Raw genomic sequence first — 19,311 nt, forward strand, 5'->3', positions numbered from 1 at the left:
ACCACATTTATTAGTAATGAGGAAAGCCTGTCTTACACTAAATAACCCTTTGAGAAGAGCGAGCTTGGGTTTTAAATACCAGGAGACATGCAACACCACATGACAGGTGCATCACAAGCCGTCCGAGATGATCAAGTCTACATACCATCAGCCAGGCGCTCCCGCCAGCTCTGAGCCGCATGGGTAAAAAACTCGTTATTTAGTGCACTGCTGCTGAGACGCAACAGGCCATCTGTCCCCACCTAGAAGGATCAAGGGGGAGAAATCCTAATAAATAAACTTAAAAGAGAACAGAAGCCCACCCAGAGAGAGGCAAAGGGGAGGCTGCCCATGTGCACCTGTCTGTCTACTTCAGGCAGGAGGAAGAGGAGCTGCTGCTGGAAGTGTGATGGTAAGGCATGGAAGGTCCGAGAGTTGATCAGGGCACGGAGGTTGGTGTTGACAAGAATGGACCCAGGTGTCTCAAAATCTATTTCTTCCCCTCTGTTGCGCTTCATTTGACCTATCATTTTTGAAGCAAGAAGAAGCAAGGTATGGATTTCAGCTTTTTAAAAGAAAAAAGCAAATACCTACTGATGGGAAAACTTTGGTGACAGCACCCAAGCTACCCAGAAGTTATCTGCACACAATCTGCTCAATTGTCCAGTCCATCCTAACCTGTATATTCTTTCCAGGTTTTGGGATTGCATCCCCTCAGACAAAACTCTGTACCGTGCTGTGTCACAGCCTGAAAAGGACACTTCCCGCAGAAAATCAGGCAAGGAGCAGGTTCTGAGCTTCCCTCCAAAGCTGGAGAACAGGCTCCACAAAGCTCAACTGGAGAAATCATGGAAATTGTCTAAAAGTAAATCTAGTTAGTATACTAAAGAAAAATCTGCAGAAGCCTTCTGTGAATGGGCTGGAGAGGGATGATCTCCATGCAGAAATGTACTAAGGACTGTTCAAAGCCAACTGAGATGCTAATACCTCTCACAGAAGCCTCAGCAAATGCTACTTTTATCTGAAAAACTAACTAGGACTAGAGACCTGTGACACCTTAGATTGAGCACTGCTGATGAGCTGGAAAAGCAGCAAGACAGCAAACCTAGTTCTCACATGGGCAAAGGTTTACTCTAATTCTCAGAAGCAAAAGCTTGTCTTCTTAATGGTTTCATCTACAAAAAAAACCAGCATGTGGGTCATTAAGAATTAAATCCTGAAATAGCAAAGAGCATACTAATATTGCAAATAACTCTAATGCGGGTGGGGTGGGGTGAGGGGTGGGAGGTATAGATAATAGCACTACTGAATTTGTTTGCATCCCCAAAATTCAACACATGCTTCCACTCGACATACTGACTAGGTTGTAAAAAAGGGAGTGTCTGATACAGACTACAGATGTTGGGAACAAACGTGGCAAGATGCTACCGAAGAGAGAAAAGGGGTGTTGGAATTCTTCACTGAGAAGCTCAGAAGCAGTTTTCACTCACTCAAACACTTACTACGCAGTACAAGACAGGCACAGACTAAGCCCACAGGGACATATAAGAAACAATTGTGGCATCATCTCTGCCTGAAAGGACTTCTCACAGTCTAGCAGAGAGCTACAAATGAAATAACCAAATTACAAAGTAAAAATAAACAAAAAATAGAGGGCCACCCAAGAAGTAAAAATAAACTGGTAAAGGAATTGGAATAGAAGACATCATCTTCTCACTAGGCCTGCAGGGGCCCCCTTTACAGGCAGAGAAATAAGTGCCAAGCCACTCACCTGTGGCTGGCTTCCGGAAGCCTCTCAGGAGCGGGGCAGGGTCCTGGGTGACCTCGGCCTGGCCATGAATAGCAGCGCTGCCCAGGGCCAGAGAGCCGCTGCTGCTGCTGGACGGGCTGCCGCTCTCGCCATCAGCGTGGCAGCCCGAGAACCCTGAAGGCACAGCATTCCACTGGTCAAAAGTATCACAAGCCGCGCCCATGGCTCTCAGACAAGCTCACTTCTCCCAACTCTTCCTGAGATGCTGCCAGCAATACTGGGATGCTTCCATCTCCCAGCCTTAGGCTGAGAGAAACCACCACTTCATGGTCTGGCTTTAAAATATCACCTTACAGGTGCCAAACCGCCATCTTTATTTGTATAGCACTACACCTTTTACAAAGCACTGGCACAATCAAATCCTCCGCTGGATCCTCATGACTGCCCTGGGAGACAAAGAGGAAGGCACACAGCAGAGCCCAGCACTAGAACCTATGGCAGGCCTCATCCACTGGCAGGGCTCTTGCCTGTGGCCCGACAGCTCTCCTGGTATCACACTATTAGGTCAGAAACTGCTGACAGAGGGAGGCCAGGTCCCCAGGACCTGAGGAAAAAGAATCAAAACCATGAGTTTACACATACCTGATGCAGATTCCACGTGGGCCCCGTTTACCTTCAGAGGAGTCAGGACAACTCGAGGCAGCATCACCCCAGTCTTTTTCTTTTGTTTGTTCGCCTTCGTTCCCAGAGAGAACAAAAGAGAGCCCAAGTCAACTGCAGAGCCACAAAAGCATTCCCTGGCGACACTATCTCTACTCACTCTCTTCAACCAGATCTGTCAAATAATGCTGACAAAAGCACTGATTAATGTTACTGAGCTACGTGCTGGTCACTGCCAAGCATCATTCCAAGCTACAAAAATGTACTGTTATCCCCATTTTACAGGTAAGGAATTTTCCCAAAGTCTCAAGGCTAGTAAGTGCAGGGTTATCATTCAAACTGTTCACTCCCAATCTCCTGATCTCTCCACTCTGCACTAACCACACTTCTCCCTGAATGTTCACGTGTATATTACAAGAATGAACAGAATCAGGCTGGGCATGGTGACTCATGCCTGTAATCCCAGCACTTTGGGAGGCCGAGGCAGACAGATCACTTGAGGTCAGGAATTCGAGACTAGCCTGGCTGACATGGCACAACCCCATCTCTACTAAAAATACAAATATTAGCCAGGCACGGTGGTATGTGCCTGTAATCCCAGCTACTCGGGAGGCTGAGGCAGGAGAATTGCTTGAACCCCAGAGGTAGAGGTTGCAGTAAGCAGAGATCATGCCACTGCAATCCAGCCTGAGCGACAGGCACAACTCCATCTCAAAAAAAAAAAAAAAGAATGAACAAAATCACTCAGCCAAGGTAAAGAAAAAGAAAAAACTTACTCTGCTCAAACCTACTGTTCACTTTTCCTACGGCCCCCTGTTAAATGCTACTAACAGCTGGAGACCAGACTTCTATTCTTCACTCTCTGAACACGTTCACAGCTCACTACAGAAGAAGGAGGGATCTTGCCTTATACCTGTCATCATTCATCCTCCCGGGCTAGGCTCTACCTCTTCCTTACCTGTGAGGAAGCTCTGTAGCTGTCCCTGGGATTGGAAAGAGGTCGACTCTGAGATTCTGTAGAACAGGATGCGTTCGAAGATGTTTCATCAAGAGATACTGGAAGAGAGGAAAAATAAAGATTAGTCCCTAGTGCCTGCTGTGGCTCCCTCACCCATCCGGTAAAGGGTCCTTACCATCGTTCTCACCACTCACAGTGCTGGCTTCATTAGACCCACAGCTCTCCACATCAGCCGTGTCCTCTGGCTCCTCTCCCTCCACTGTAGCCGGATGGCGAGACCACTGCAGGGCATCCTTCTGTGATAGCAAGGTACAACTCAGGTGAACAAAACACTACAAATTCTTAAAGCAAGGCAGTCATTCCTAAATGTGTATGCTTTTGAAAAAGAGGGATTTAGAATACTGACAAGTTCCTAACCCTTTCTAACTGACCTTTTTCTCAGCAAGTTCTTTTCATAAATATATCATTAAGAAAGTTAGGTACACTTTTGCATTCAAACATTCATTAAACATTTATAGGGAGCCTCCTATAAGCTATATACCATGTTAGTTCTGGGGAGAGTGGAGTGCTAAGGAGCAGGAATCAGGGCCCTGCTCTCAAGGAGCTCAAATAAGTAGGGGGGTCAATTAAACTGATTACAATACAAAGTACAGTACATAGGTGAACACGGAGAGCTGTGGCAGCCCAGAAGAGGGGGCACCTAACTTCAAGGAGTTGAACGAAAGACAGCATGGAGGTGAGTAACGATCAGGGACGTAACACATCCAAAAAGATGTGTTGCTTAAGCTGGGTTTTAAAATAAATTAGCAACTAGACAAACAGGTTGGCAGCAGAGAGATTGTAGGAAGTTCTAGATAGTGGGATGAGCAAATGTGAAAGAATATTCCAAACTCAGGGAAACTAGGGCTGTGGGGAACTCAATATGCAGGATGCTAGAGAGGGCACGAGGGCAGATGGTAAGACTCATGTGGAGGGATCAAGAATTTGATTGTTCCGGAGTCACTGAAGGATATTAACTACAGGAATGATTTGAGTTTTTGGAATTTCATCTGGCAATCACGGGAAGCCTAGAGGCAGGAAGAAGAGGTAGACACTATGACAGATGTCCAACAAAAAATGCCAAAGATCTAAACCAAAGATTGTGGCCACAGAGCTAGAGTGTAGAGAACTCCCTCCCAAATTTCACCTCCTAAGAAAAGCTTCTTCCAATAGACTCACTATATGTAGACTCAGAATTAAACTCAACCCATTCCTAAGAAGAACTTAGGAGTTATCTCACACCTCAAAACTACAAAGAGTGTGGATGAGAATACTGGTAATTGGAGACAAGAAGAAGATAAGTTGGGGCAGAGGAGGAGAATGTCTTCTTTGAATAAAAGTATGTGAAAAAGAGTTGATAAAGTCATGATTCTGCTAAAAAGGCACCATGAATTTAAAACAGGTGCCCACAACAATCTAACTCATCAATTTCATGAGTCTCTTGATCCACTACATTGAAGTTTCATCAATTTATTTTCATTAGTTTTAGCCAAAATCATGTATCTTAAATTAATAAAAAAGAGGCCAGGTGCAGTGGCTCACACCTGTAATCCCAGCACTTTGGGAGGCTGAGGCAGGTGGATCACGAGGTCAGGAGATTGAGACCATCCTGGCCAACGTGGTGAAACCCCATTTCTACTAAAATACAAAAAATTAGCCAGGTGTGGTGGCACGCGCCTGTAGTCCCAGCTACTTGGGAGGCTAAGGCAGGGGAATCGCTTGAACCCGAGAGGTGGAGGATACAGTGAGCTGAGATTACGCCACTGCACTCCAGCCTGGTGACAGAGCAAGACTCCGTCTCAAAAAAAAAAAAAAAAAAGAAAGAAAGAAAGAAAGAAAAAAAAGAAAACAGTTTTCTAGATCTTTACCTCTTTTCCTTACTGGCCATACATGGTCTTCAGAATCAAAAGCTAAATAATATTTTTAGTTATGCTTATTGACTGCCATGTTCTTGGTATAATACAACAAATTTAATCTCTCTTCTGTCATGGGCAAACTAAGATAAAATACTCCTTAATGAATTAAGAAAGTCTATTACACTGGCAAAGTTGACCCCAAATCTCCAGTTCTGACAAGAGTATGAGAAAATCATACAAACACTTTTGATGAAAGTAAAAATGGCATAAAAATGTTCACATGCTGCCAACGGAAAACTATTAGCCAAAACCTAAAAAATATGTATGTATCTTTTATCCCAATACAAGATTTACACAAGACATGAAAAATATTAATTCTTACAAAGGAGAAAACAAATCAATTAAACTACATTAAAATTACCTCCTATTCATCAAAAAACATTATTACCTACAGAGCTGAAAAAGGTACTTGCAACTTACATAACCAATAAAGAACTTGTATTTAGACTACATAAATCAGGCCGGGCATGGTGGCTTGCACCTGTAATCCCAGCACTTTGGGAGGCCGAGGCGGATGGATCACTTGAGGTCAGGAGTTCAAGACCAGCCTAGTCAACATGGTGAAACCCTGTCTCTACTAAAAATACAAAAATTAGCTGGGCGTGGTGGCGCACACCTGTAGTCCCAGCTATTTGGGAGGCTGAGGCAGGAGAATCACTTGAACGAAGGAGGCAGAGGTTAGTGAGCCAAGATTACGCCACTGTCCTCCAGCCTGGGTGACAGAGCCAGACTCCTTCTCAGGGGTGGGGGGAGTGGGGGAACAAACATAAATCAATGGGCAAAAGGCAACTCAGAAGAAAAATAAAAGAAGTGAATTAGGCACTGCACAAGAGGATACTGAAGTAGCCAAAACATACAAAAGGGTATTTAATCTAACAATAAAGAAAATGCAAAATAATGCAAATTAAAACTGCAATGAGATACTACCACATCCATCAGAATGGCTAAAATTAAAGTTTGACAATATCAAGTAGTGTTAGGAGTAGAACAAGTACACTGAAAACGGATCCAAGCATTCGAGAATACAATTTGGCCTTATCTGGTTCAGCTGAAGACACAAACATCCTCTGACCCAGCAACGTCCCTCCTAGGCTTGGATTCCCTAGAGAAGTACATGCACATCCACACAAATCACAACCCACACGTTCATGATGCAGCATTTGCAATCTGGATTATAAACAATCAAAGTGGCTGTCAAAGGCAGAATCAAATTGTAGTACATTCAACAAATGATTATACAGCAACAAAAAATGAATGAACTATAGCTACTAACGACATAGATGAATATTAAAAACAAAATAGTGAATGAAAGCCAGATACAAAATAATGCACAGCTGATGATTCCATTTGTGAAAAGTTCAAAATAAGCTCAACTAAAGTACAGCACTAGGAATGCAAAGACAGGTAGGTAATCTAAAGGAAAGCAAGAAAATAACTTTCATAAAGTCAGGACAGAAGTTACCTTCAGTGGGAAGAATGGGGCTGTGACTGGGAAGGAGCAGTAGGGGGTAGGGGAGGTGCTCCTGTCTGCTGGCCATATACGATGTCGTGATCTAAGTGGCAGTTACAGGATGTTCACTTTATAATAATTCATTAAGCTGAACATTTGTGTCCTAGGCATTCACTGTATTACATTCCCACAATTATTAAAGTTTAAAAACAAAAAAATTTAAGGTATTTCCTTCCCACAGATGACCATTTAAAAGAAAGCTGTAGAGCATTTAATGACAAGAGAAACGATGATACAACAAGCTAATTAGGCAGTTAAATTCATACAGTATGATTCTATCATTTTTAAAAAATGAAAATTTGAATGTGTTTGCATAGAAAAATGCAAGAGAAATTCTTGCTAAGCTGTTGGCCACCACCATCTCTAGGTGGCAGTTTTTTTGTTTGTTTTTTGAGACAGAGTCTCGCTCTGTCACCCAGGATGGAGTGCAGTGGCATGATCTCGGCTCACTGCAACCTCCGCCTCCTGGGTTCAAGCGATTTTCCTGCCTCAGCCTCCTGAGCAGCTGGGATTACAGGCGGCTGCCACCACGCCCAGCTAATTTTTGTAGTTGTAGTAGATACGGGGTTTCACCATGTTGGCCAGGATGGTCTTGAACTCCCGACCTCAGGTGATCCACCCCCTCGGCCTCTCAAAGTGCTGGGATTACAGGTGTGAGCCACCGTACCTAGCCTAGGTGGTAGAGTTTTATTAAGTGCTTTATATTCTTTTCAATTGTGGGTATTTTCTACTATTAACATGTATTGTTTTCTGTGATCAAGAAAATAACAATGAAAAAGAAAAATTAGGTGCTAAATGCTTTACCAAGAGCTAAATCAAAATTTCCTTCCTCTAGGTCCTAGAGTCTGGGGAAACCAAGTACTGTTTACAAATCTCATTAGTTAAACAAACAGGAATAGGGCCTGCTTGTCTGCAATTCAAACTACCCAGAAGTTTCTAACGCCATGCATTTTCAGTAAAAAAAACAATGAGGAAAACAAAACTTTTAAGAGTAAGATTTACTATTCTAATACTGCATAATTTTTATTGTACAGACAGGGTCTTGGTCTGTTGCCCAGGCTGGTCTCAAAGTCCTGGGCTTGGCCGGGTGCAGTGGCTCAAGCCTGTAATTCCAGCATTTTGGGAGGCTGAGGCAGGCAGACACTTGAGGTCAGGAGTTCGAGACCAGCCTGACCAACGTAATGAAACCCCGACTCTACTTAAATACAAAAATTAGTTGGGTGTGGTGCACATGCCTGTATTCCCAGCTACTCGGGAAGCTGTGGCAAGAGGATCACTTGAACCCAGGACGTGCAGGCTGCAGTGAGCCAAGATCGTGCCATTGCACTCCAGCCTGGGCAACAGGGTGAAACTCCATCTCAAATAAATAAATAAATAAAAATGCTGGGTATCGTGGCTCACACCTGTAATCCAGCACTTTGGGAGGCTGAGATGGGTGGACCACCTGAGGTTGGGAGTTCGAGACCAGCCTGGGCCAACATGATGAAACTCCCTCTCTACTAAATATACACACACAAAATATTAGCTGGGCATGGTGGCACACACCTGTAATCCCAGCTACTTGGGAAGCTGAGGCACAAGAATCGCTTGAACCTGGGAGGTGGAGGTGGAGGTTGCAGTGAGCTGAGATCATGCCATTGCACTTCAACCAGGGCGACAGAGACTGTCTCAAAAAATAAAAAATTAAAAAAAAAAAAAATCAAACTCCTGGACTTGAGCGATCCTCCCGCCTCAGCCTCCTAAAGTGCTAGGTTACAGGCCAATTCTACAATTAGCCACATCCAGCCAATTCTGCATTTGTAAAAGATCATTAATCTTTCCATATAAACTCTGTAAGTTTGACATAATTGACTTTTCATACATTAACCCTGTATGTCTGACAAAAACGAAATGGGTTACTGAAAATAACAGGTGCCAGAAACATGCCCTAGGATTCAAGATTTTAACATTTTACAAGAATAATTTTCATCATGAAGCTTTTTAAAAAATTAATAATGGGTGATCTTTTACTGAATCCTACATATAAAAAATTCTATAGGCCGGGCACGGTGGCTCATGCCTGTAATCCCAGCACTTTGGGAGGCCAAGGCGGGTGGATCACAAGGTCAGGAGTTCGAGACCAGCCTGGCCCACATGGTGAAACCCCGTCTCTACTAAAAATACAAAAATTAGCCGGGCATGGTGGTACACGCTTGTAATCCCAGCTACTTGGGAGGCTGAGGCACAAGAATCACTTGAACCTGGAAGGCAGAGGTTGCAGTGAGCCGAGATCACGCCACTGCACTCCAGCCTGGGAGACAGTGCAAGACTCTGTCTTAAAAAAAAAAAAAAAAATTAACCAATCCTTCACCACACACAGTTACCATAAGAGGGAGAGTGTGAGATGGGAAATGTGAAGACAGTTAAGATCTACTCTCAGCAAATTTCAAGACACTGGGATATTTGAACGTGAACTGCATACTAGATGGCAATGCTGCATTAATGTTAAATTTTCTAAGTGTGATAACTGTATTGTGCTTATGCAGGAGAATGCCCTTGGATCAATGTATACCTCCTCATACCGTTCCCCTATTTTTTTAAAATTAAAGTTTAATTTAAACACAGTAATATGCACAGATCTTAGGTGTACCATTTAATGAGTTCTAACAAATGCATATCAAGATACAGAGCATTTCCAACACCCCCAAAAGTTTCCTTGTGCCCCTTCCTAATCAACCCCCATTTGAAACCAACCCTCTAGGCGGGCGCGGTGGCTCACACCTGTAATCCCAGCACTTTGGAAGGCCGAGGCGGGCAGATCACGAGGTCAGGAGATCGAGACCATCCTGGCTAACACGGTGAAACCCCCCTCTACAAAAAATACAAAAAAAAAAAAAATTAGCCGGGCATGGTGGCAGGAGCCTGTAGTCCCAGCTACTCGGGAGGCTGTGGAAGGAGAATGGCATGAACCTGGGAGGCGGAGCTTGCAGTGAGCCGAGATCACGCCACTGCACTCCAACCTGGGTGACAGAGCGAGACTCCGTCTCAAAAAAAAAAAAAAAAATAAAATAAATAAATAAATAAATAAATAAATAAAACCACCCCTCTCACCCCACTAAGGCAATCATTGTTCTGACTTCTACCTCCATAACGTACTTTTGCCTGTTCTTGGTCTTCATGTAAACGGACTCATACATATATATTCTTTTGTATCTGGCTTCTTTCACTCAGCCTGTTTATGCTATTCATCTACGTTGTTGCATGCATCAGTAGTTCATTATTTGTTATTTCAGAGTAATATTCTCATATACAACCATTTGTATATTCTCTCTTGATGGACATTTGGGTTACTTCCAGGTTTTAGCTATTATGAATAAAGCTATTATGAACATTCTTGTAAACTTCTTGTAGATGTTTTCATTTCTCCTGAATAACTATCTAGGAGTAGAATTGCCGAGTCATAAGATGGATGAAAGCTAACTTTATTAAAAAAAAAAAAATTATACTCCCAACAGCACTTGATGAGTTCCAGTTGATCCAAATCCTCACCATTATTTGAAGCTGGCAGTCTTATTTTAGCCATTCTAGTGGGAATATAATGGTACCTCATTGTGGTTTTAATTTTAGTTCAGAGTGCTAGAATTCAATGATTTTCATTTTAATTTGCCTAATGTCTAAAGATGTTGAGCACTTTTTTTTTTTTTTTTTTAATTTTACTTTAAGTTCTGGGCTACATGTGCAGAACGGGCAGGTTTGTTACGTAAGTATACATGTGCCATGGTGGTTTGCTGCACCTATTAACCCATCATCTAGGTTTTAAGCCCCGCATGCATTAGGTATTTGTCCTGATGCTCTCCCTCCCCTTTGCCCCCACCCCCCAACAGGCCCCGGTGTGTGATGCTTTCCTCCCTGTGTCCATGGGTTCTTACTGTTCACTCCCATTTATGAGTGAGAACATGGGGTGTTTGGTTTTCTGTTCCTGTGTTAGTTTGCTGAGGATGATGGTTTCCAGCTTCATCCATGTCCCTGCAAAGGGCATGAACTCATTCTTTTTATGGCTGCATGAGCACTTTTTAATGTGCTTATTGGCCATATTCATATCTTCCTCTTTAAGTATCTGTTCAAGTCTTTCACCTATTTTTTTTGAGTTGTCTTTTAAAAACTGTAGTTGTAGGGATTCTTTATTCTGAACCTTTTTAATACTGATGATGAGTATGTATTCCTTTTACAAATATATTTTGAACATTTTTATATGGAAACAAATTCAATTTTACAGGAAAGCTGCAAGAGCTTTTCATTCTACTTTTGAAAGAGTAAAACAGTACAAAGAAGACTTGCTGTATACTTTTTACTCACGTTCATCTATTAATACAAATAAGTGTTTCTAAAATGCATAATGTATACTAGTTCAGCAAGGTAACTAGAAAAGAAGCTAGTGATGAAAAAAAATAAACCATCAGTAATAAGTAAACCAAAATAAAATGTTCTCCCACAGGTCAGATGTTTTAAAAAATACAAGACACTACGAATGTAGCAAATATGAGCAAAGGAGAGCTAACATTTAAATTGATAAAGTTTAAACGGCCCAAGATTAGATTCTGAAGTAAAAAATATATATATATATATATATATCAGTTATGCCTTTCCTTATATCTTTCCTGAGCAAAAAATAAGTACTATCTCTTAGGAGAAGGCTGACTTGAAGGCTGTTAAAAACTAAGAACATACCAACCATTCAACAGTATACTAGAATTCCTTTCAATGCATAATAGAAACAAGAAAGGATTAGAAAAGAAAAGCATGTCATAATTTCCAGACAGCATAATTATTTACATTAAAGATCCAAGAGACTCAGACCTAGTAAAAGATTTTGGCCACATTGTGACATCTGAGATCACATCAAAAAAAAGGAAAAAATCAACTGATACTAACATCACCAATTAACATCATCAATTAGAAAATTTATCCATCGGCCGGGCACAGTGGCTCATGCCTGTAATCCCAGCACTTTGGGAGGCTGAGGTGGGTGGATCACTTGAGGTCAGGAGTTCAAGACCAGCCTGGCCAACATGGTGAAACCCCGACTCTAGTAAAAATACAAAAATTAGCCCAGCGTGGTAGCGCAGGCCTGTAATCCTGGCCACTCGGGAGGCTGAGGCAGGAGAATCCCTTGAACTGGGAGATAGAGGTTGCAGTGAGCTGACATGGTGCCACTGCACTCCAGCCTGGGCAACAAGAGCAAAACTCCATCTCAAAAAAAAAAAAAGAAAATATATCCATTTGCCAGGGTTGAAGAAAAAAGAAAACAAAAATATAATTTATAACAAAAAAGAACATAAGTTACCCAGGGATAAATTTCACAAAAGAAATATAATCATTTTATGAGGAAAACATAAAACTTTATCAAGAAAGGTTTAAAACCTTAATAAGGCCAGGCGTGTTGGCTACACTTGTAATCCCAGCACTTGGGGAAGCTGAGGAAGGAGGATTACTTGAGCCCAGGAGTTCAAGACCAACATGAGCAACATAAGGAGACCTCCGCTCTACAAAAAAATTCAAAAATTAGCTGGACATGGTGACGCGCACCTGTAGTCTCAGCTACTCGGGAGGCTGAGGTGGGAGGATTGCTTGAGCCCAGGAGTTTGAGGTTGCAGCGAGCCATGATCACACCACTGCACTCTAGCCTGAGAGACAGAACAAGACCATGTCTCAAAAAAACAAAAACAAACCCTAAATAAACGGAGAGCTATACCATGTTCTGGATTAAGAAGATTTTATATCATAAAGATGTCAATTTGGCTGGGCGTAGTGGCTCAAGCCTGTAATCCCAGCACTTTGGGAGGCTAAGGTGGGCAGATCACGACATCAGGAGTTCAAGACCAGCCTGACCAACATGGTGAAACCCGTCTCTACCAAAAATACAAAAATTAGCCAGACATGGTGGCGTGCGCCTGTAATCCTAGCTACTCAAGAGGCTAAGGCAGGAGAATCGCTTGAACCTGGGAGGCGGAGGTTACAGTAGGCCAAGATTATGCCACTGCATTCCAGCCTGGGTGACACAGCAAGACTCCGTCTCAAAAAAAAAAAAAAAAAGATGTCAATTCTTCCCATTTTGATTTGTCGATTCAATGCAGTTCCAATAAAGCTCTCAACATGATCTTTTACAGAACTTTACATGGAAAAGCACAGGGTCACAAAGAGCCAAGATACTCCTGAAGAACAAGATGAGAGGAGTTGCTTTTTAGAAAGTTCCAGTAATTAAATGAGTAGACTGGTGATGCTAGGGACTAGGAGGAGGTGAGAATAGGAGTGACCTACTGGGGTTTCCTTTTGGGGTGATGGAAATACTATGCAATCAGACCATGGTGATGGTTGCATAACTTCATGAATATACTAGAAGCCACTGAATTGTATACTTTAAATGGGTGAACTGTATGGTCTATGAATTAAATCCCAATAAAAGTAGGTAAACAATGGCTTACAAAATTTAACTGATAGTTCTAAAACTATTTTTTGTTTTTGTTTTTTGAGACAGGGTCTCACTGTGCAGGCCCAGGCTAAAGTGCCACAGTGCTATCACAGCTCACTTGCAGCCTTGACCTCCCAGGCTTAAGTGATCTTCCCACCTCAGCCTCTCAAGTAGCTGGAACTAGAGGCACGCACCACCACTCCAGGCTTATTTATTTATTTATTTATTATTTTTTTGAGACGGAGTCTTGCTCTGTCATCTGGGCTAGAGTACAGTGGCTCGATCTCAGCTCACTGCAACCTCCGCCTCCCGGGTTCAAGCAATTCTCCTGCCTCAGCCTCCCAAGTAGCTGAGGTTACAGGCACCCGCCACTATGCCCAGCTAATTTTTTGTATTTTTAGTAGAGATGGGGTTTCCCCATGTTGGCCAGGCTAGTCTCGAACTCCTGACCTTGTCATTCGCCCACCTCAGCATCCCAAAGTGCTGGGATTACAGACATGAGCCACCGCGCCCGGTCAATTTTTGTATTTTTTGTAGAGATGGGGTTTTTGCCATATTGCCCAGGCTGGTCTTGAACTCCTGAGCGCAAGCAATCCACCCTCCTCGGCCTCAAGTGCTGGGATTACAGGTGTGAGCCACCACACCCGGCCTAAAACAAAAGATTCTGATAAAAAAAATTTTTTTTAAACCTACACATACCTATTAAAGTATACAGAAAGTTTAAAGATCCAAAGTCAAAATGCAACTTTGGAAAACTGTGGCTAAAATGGTCCATTAATGATGCTTTAATTTTCTCATGAAAATCCTAAAGACGAATTAAAACTAGGAAAGCAATCTCCATACACGCTTGAGAAAAGGCTTCTCCATTTAAACAGAATACTTAACGTAAAAAGGTTCTATTGAATGTGAAATCCGTTTGTATTATCAAAAGCAATTTCAATATTATATCTGTCAACGAAAGAAAAGGAAGAGCTGTTATTTAAAAAATGAACACACTCTTGGAAAATAGCTTAAAGAAATTGTCTGAGTTCTTATTAATAATAAGAAGGGAGTTTCTATCAACCAGAAATAAATTCTTGTAAGTTGCCACTCACAGCTGAAAGTTTCTAGCTAATGGTGATCACAGGCCCACAATCCCTTACCTGAAATCTTTGGGTCTAGATGTGTTTTTATTTAGAATTTCTTGAATTTTAGAATGTTAATATATGCATATATTGTGTATTATCACCACCAGCAACCCATTATCAAACACATTAATTTTTAAAAAAATAAAATGTAGACAAAGACCAAGTGAAATAAATAAGCTAACCTAACCCTGTCAATCTACATCAGAGTTTTGACACAAAATGAATTTAGACAGGTCAGGTTTTACTACTAAATCAGTCAAGGGGAAAAAAATTCAGTTCTCATAATATTTTGGATTTCAGAATTGTTAATAAGGGACTATAGATCTGTATCAGGAATGTGAAGAGTTCATCATTAAACACAAGGAATTAGACTTTTTAGGCATAAAACTTGATGTCATGATCATAACAAAGCATGTTTCTCAAAACTTTTAAAAAAGATTTGTAAGTTTTATAATTACATTTTTCTCATCATAATTACAAAATGCAAAGAAAATGTAATGAAATCTTTTCACCAACCCCCATAAAAAGAGCCTCCAAGTAACTACCATTTTACCCAAGCATACAATATGAAATTCTCACACGTTTGTACATGGAGATTAAGGGTAAGTGTTGCTGCAGTGTTTATAACAGAGATTAGAAAACAGTGAAAAACGCACATATTCATAGCAGGGGACTGGATAAATAAAATGTAGCTATACTGATATGATACACTATTAAACATTAAAGAAAATAAAATACACTTATATAAACAAACACACCACATACCTCCATATGAATAGGAGGATGCATGTTAAATTAATGATAGTGGTTGTAGCTACTGGGAAGAACAGGGGCAACAGGCCAGGGTGGCGGGTGGGGACAGAGGGGTTGGGGTTTGGCATAAAAGCCAAGGGCATTTTCCACTTTCTCTGTACAAAGGCTTGAGCTTCCATATTTAAACATGGCAAAATAGAAGTTGGTTAAGGGGTATAAAATTACAGTTAAATAGAAGGAGTAAGTTCTAATATTCAATAGTAGAGTAGGAAAATTATAGTAAACAATAATTTACTATATATTTCAAAATAACTAGAAAAGAAGAATTTTAATGTTCCCAACACAAAGAAAAATGTCTATGCATTGCATACAGGTATCAAAATATCACCTGTACCCCCAAAATACATACAACTATTATATCTCAATTTTCAAAATTTGTAGTGTACTGCATTGAATCTACAAATCAAATTGGGAAGAATTGACATCTTTACGATATAGAATCTTCTTAATCAAGAGCATGGTATAGCTGCTCTCCATTTATTTAGGGTTTGTTTTGTTGTTTTTTTTTTCTTTGTTTAAAATATTTTTTCTTTTGTTTTCTTTTGTTTAATATTTGGGGGTTGTGGATAAACATGGCAAAATGAACACATACTTCTTTGCATCTTCCTGAGGGTTCACTAGAATGACTATAAGGGAATAGTAAAAGTGTACATGCATAAAGACAAAGAGTAAGGGGAAGGAAAAAGGCAGTAGATGAGGGATGTCAACAGAAATCTGAAAGACCAGGTTGAGCAGGAAGATAAGAAGTAACTGACTCAGCAAAGAAGGAAAGTTGAAGTTTACAGCTGCTGAGGGAAAAGCCACAAAGAGCAAGCCAGTGCTTCAAAAGCCCAGAGCAGGCAGGGAAGTGGGAGGCACCAGGAACCACTGCAGACAAGAGTTGAGAGGCAGGGGCTGAGAACAGGAGAACTGTTTCAAACTCTGAATAAAGAAGTCAGACCCCCTCAGGTCTCCGTCCTGTCCCTAAACAGTAAGGCAATACACCCTTCTCCCACTCCAGAGGAAAACAGATTTACATTCTGATTAAACTGAACCACAGAAGTTCTGGAATAGAAGACTAGAGGCACAGCTCAAGGGATGGGGCATGGAGTGAGATGCCACACTCTAAATAAGACCAACCATAGAAAATCATGACGCAGGCCAGGCATGGTGGCTTACACCTGTAATCCCCGCACTTTGGGAGGCTGAGGCAGGAAGATCACCTGAGGTCAGGAGTTCGAGACCAGCCTGGCCAACATGGCGAAACCCCATCTATACTAAAAATACAAAAATTAGCCAGGGGTGATGGTGGGCACCTGTAATCCCAGCTACTAGGGAGGCTGAGGCTGGAGAATTGCTTGAAGTCAGGAGGTGGAGGTTGCAGTGAGTTGAGATGGCACCACTGTATTCCAGCTTGGGCGGCAAGAGCTAAACTCCATCTCAAAACAAAACAAAACAAAACAAACAAACAAAAAACACCAGAAAATCATGACGCCACTAGCTTCCCTCCCCACCTTGGCTCCCAAAGCTCCCCAAATAGCAGTAGTACTATGACCCCAACCACAGCCTACTCTCATGTAGATGGCAAGAGATGAAAGGATTTCTCCTCCTGGAAAAAGTGACCAGCCTAGGAGAAAACACTTTCAGAAATGGATAACAGGAGGATCCCCTAAAAGCATCTAGGTCCCCACCCTCTATCACAGCCAATAAACACTGCTCACAAACACAGGATCCATCAGTTTGCTCAATGCTGAGTGACCTATCAAGAACCACCAGCTATTTAAGCACATTCTTATATGAAAGATAATCACAATAAACAAAAGAAGAACTGAAAGGAAACGAAGATAAATAAAATTTCACAGTAAATGTTCTCAAAGAGCCCCAAAACAAACATAGAGTGCTTTTTTTAAAATAAGATACAGGGTCTTGCTATGTTGCCCAGGCTGGACTCAAACTCCTGGGCGTAAGCAATTCTCCCACCTTGGCCTCCCCAGTAGTCGGGACTACAGACACATACTACAGCTCAGCCAGAATATTTTTTTAAAAAAATAAAGCAACATTAAAGAACATGAACAATCTGCTAGAAATTAAAAATGAGAGGCCAAAAACAACAGATTATCTCCTAGAGAACTGATTAAAAAAAAAAAAAAAAAGAAAAAGAAGCTCCATTAAGAGAGTCCCACATCCAACAAATAGAAGGTCCAGAGGAAGAAAGCCAAAAGACAGAATACAAGAAATTTTCCGAAAACGAGAAGACTCCAGTTTCCGAGTTTAATAAGGCAAAACACTCAGCATAATGAATGAAAAAGACCCATTCCACAGCATTATCATGAAATCTCAAAACACAGGAGAGAAACAGATCCTAAAATCTTCCAGTCAGAAAAAAACACATGATACCCAGAAATCACAATGGCATGTTTCTCAAAAGCAGCTCTGAAGAATGTAGTAGTAAGAGTAACACCTTCTGGAATTCTGAGCCCAACCAATAATCCAGTGTGGAACACAGAATAAAGACATGTAAGGCCTCAATTTACTTCCTAGGCACCTGTTCTCAAGAAGCAACTCTACGTCAGTCTGCTCTACATAAATGTATTGTGTAGAGAATGCGCACACAACTAAAGGAGTAACAATAAATGAGATTTGTGTGAGATCTAGGCAAGGCAGGACATAACACAGGAGAAAGTGAAGAGAATTCCCAAGGTACATATAAGGAAAGTCCGAGGAAAACCAGCCACATGCACGTGAAAAGAGTAACCAACAGGCCCCAGTTTGCCTGGGAGTTTCCAGTTTTAGCACTGAAAGTCCTACATCCCGGGAAATCCCTCAATCCTGGGCAAACCCGGATGGCTGGCCACCTTACACCACAAACTGTCCATGCGGAGAGCAGGAAAAAAGATGGCTCCAGGAACAAACATTCAGAAAGAAGAATGAAATCAATACGTTGAACACATCAAGAATTGTATAGCTGTTAATAGCACTGGGTTTCATCTTTTGTTTGTAACCCATTTTGTTTTTTATTTCCTATCTTTGTTATTTTATCTACATATTGAATTATGTGAAATATAACATGGTTACAAATCAAAACTATATAAAAGGCTATACTCAGAGTAAGTGACACTGCTCCCCACCATCCCTTCCATTTCCATCCCCCTCCAACTCTCCATTCCATTCCTATTAGTCCCCTAACCAACCTCATTGTTTCCGGTTTATTCTTCTTGTGTTTCTTTTTGTACAAATGATAATATACACATCTATTTTATTAACCCTTCATCCTTAAACAACAACAAAATCTGCGTGCCTCAGAGAGTATTTTGCACTTCAATTTTTCACTTAACAATATATTCTGGAAATTACTCTATTGTTTCATAGAAAACTTCCTCATTTTCTTCTCAGCTGCATGATACTCCATGATGTTAATGTATCAAAATTTATATAACCACTCCCTCATGTACCACCAGCATTTAGATGGCTTTTAATATTCTGCAACTACAAATATTACTGCCTTGAATAACCAAATGGAAACGATCGGTCAAAAGGTAGATGCAAATATAATTTTGTTAATAGTGTCAAATCCCCCAACAAAAAAAGTATCAATTTGTTTTCTTGACCTGGGGACAGTGGCTCACGCCTGTAATCCAGCACTTTGGAAGGCCAAGGCGGGAGGATCACTTGAGCCCAGGAGTTCAAGATAAACCTAGGCAACATAGTGAGACTCCCATGTCTGGGGGAAAAAAAAAAAATTAGCTGGCCACGATGCATATGCGTGTAGTCCCAGCTACTTGGGAGGCTGACGTGAGCTATGATCCCACTACTGCCCTCCAGCCTGGGAGACAGAGTGAGACCTGTTTCAAAAAAAAAAAAAAAAAAATTATTTCTTTTCTTAAGGTAATGCAACAGTGCTTGTTTTACCACAGCACTAAAAAGAGGAAGTGGTTGTGATACATTTAAAATTTTTACTGACATATACTTAAAGTGAATAACATAACCACACTGAAGGGGCATAAGGACAGATCTAACCCAAATAATTCTTCAAGTATTTTGACTATGTATCCTTAGGCTAAAAACCTAAATGAACTATAAACAAATACTGAGTTCTAGTTAGATTTGTTCTTCCACAGCGGAATGGGTTAAC

The 19,311-nt window shown here is 41.2% G+C and overlaps 1 protein-coding gene across 17 annotated transcripts in view; it reads right to left on the minus strand.

The window, feature by feature from the left end:
- Positions 1-19,311, minus strand: part of ASXL1 (ASXL transcriptional regulator 1) — an 82,134-nt gene that overhangs the window by 7,469 nt on the left and 55,354 nt on the right. For 12 of the 17 annotated variants that reach the window (XM_055265723.2, XM_055265733.2, XM_055265732.2 and 9 more), the window contains 6 exons: positions 3,523-3,643; positions 3,348-3,445; positions 2,372-2,465; positions 1,751-1,903; positions 339-502; positions 146-242 (listed from right to left, as the gene is read on the minus strand). In XM_055265723.2, the coding sequence (XP_055121698.2) occupies positions 146-242; positions 339-502; positions 1,751-1,903; positions 2,372-2,465; positions 3,348-3,445; positions 3,523-3,643 (727 nt within the window). Of the gene's footprint in view, positions 1-145; positions 243-338; positions 503-1,750; positions 1,904-2,371; positions 2,466-3,347; positions 3,446-3,522; positions 3,644-16,495; positions 16,619-19,311 lie in introns of those variants that run through there. The other 5 variants (XM_055265735.2, XM_063633645.1, XM_063633646.1 and 2 more) reach the window with 4 other exon arrangements.

This window comes from Symphalangus syndactylus, chromosome 24 (assembly GCF_028878055.3).
Source record: "Symphalangus syndactylus isolate Jambi chromosome 24, NHGRI_mSymSyn1-v2.1_pri, whole genome shotgun sequence".
NCBI lineage: Eukaryota > Metazoa > Chordata > Mammalia > Primates > Hylobatidae > Symphalangus > Symphalangus syndactylus.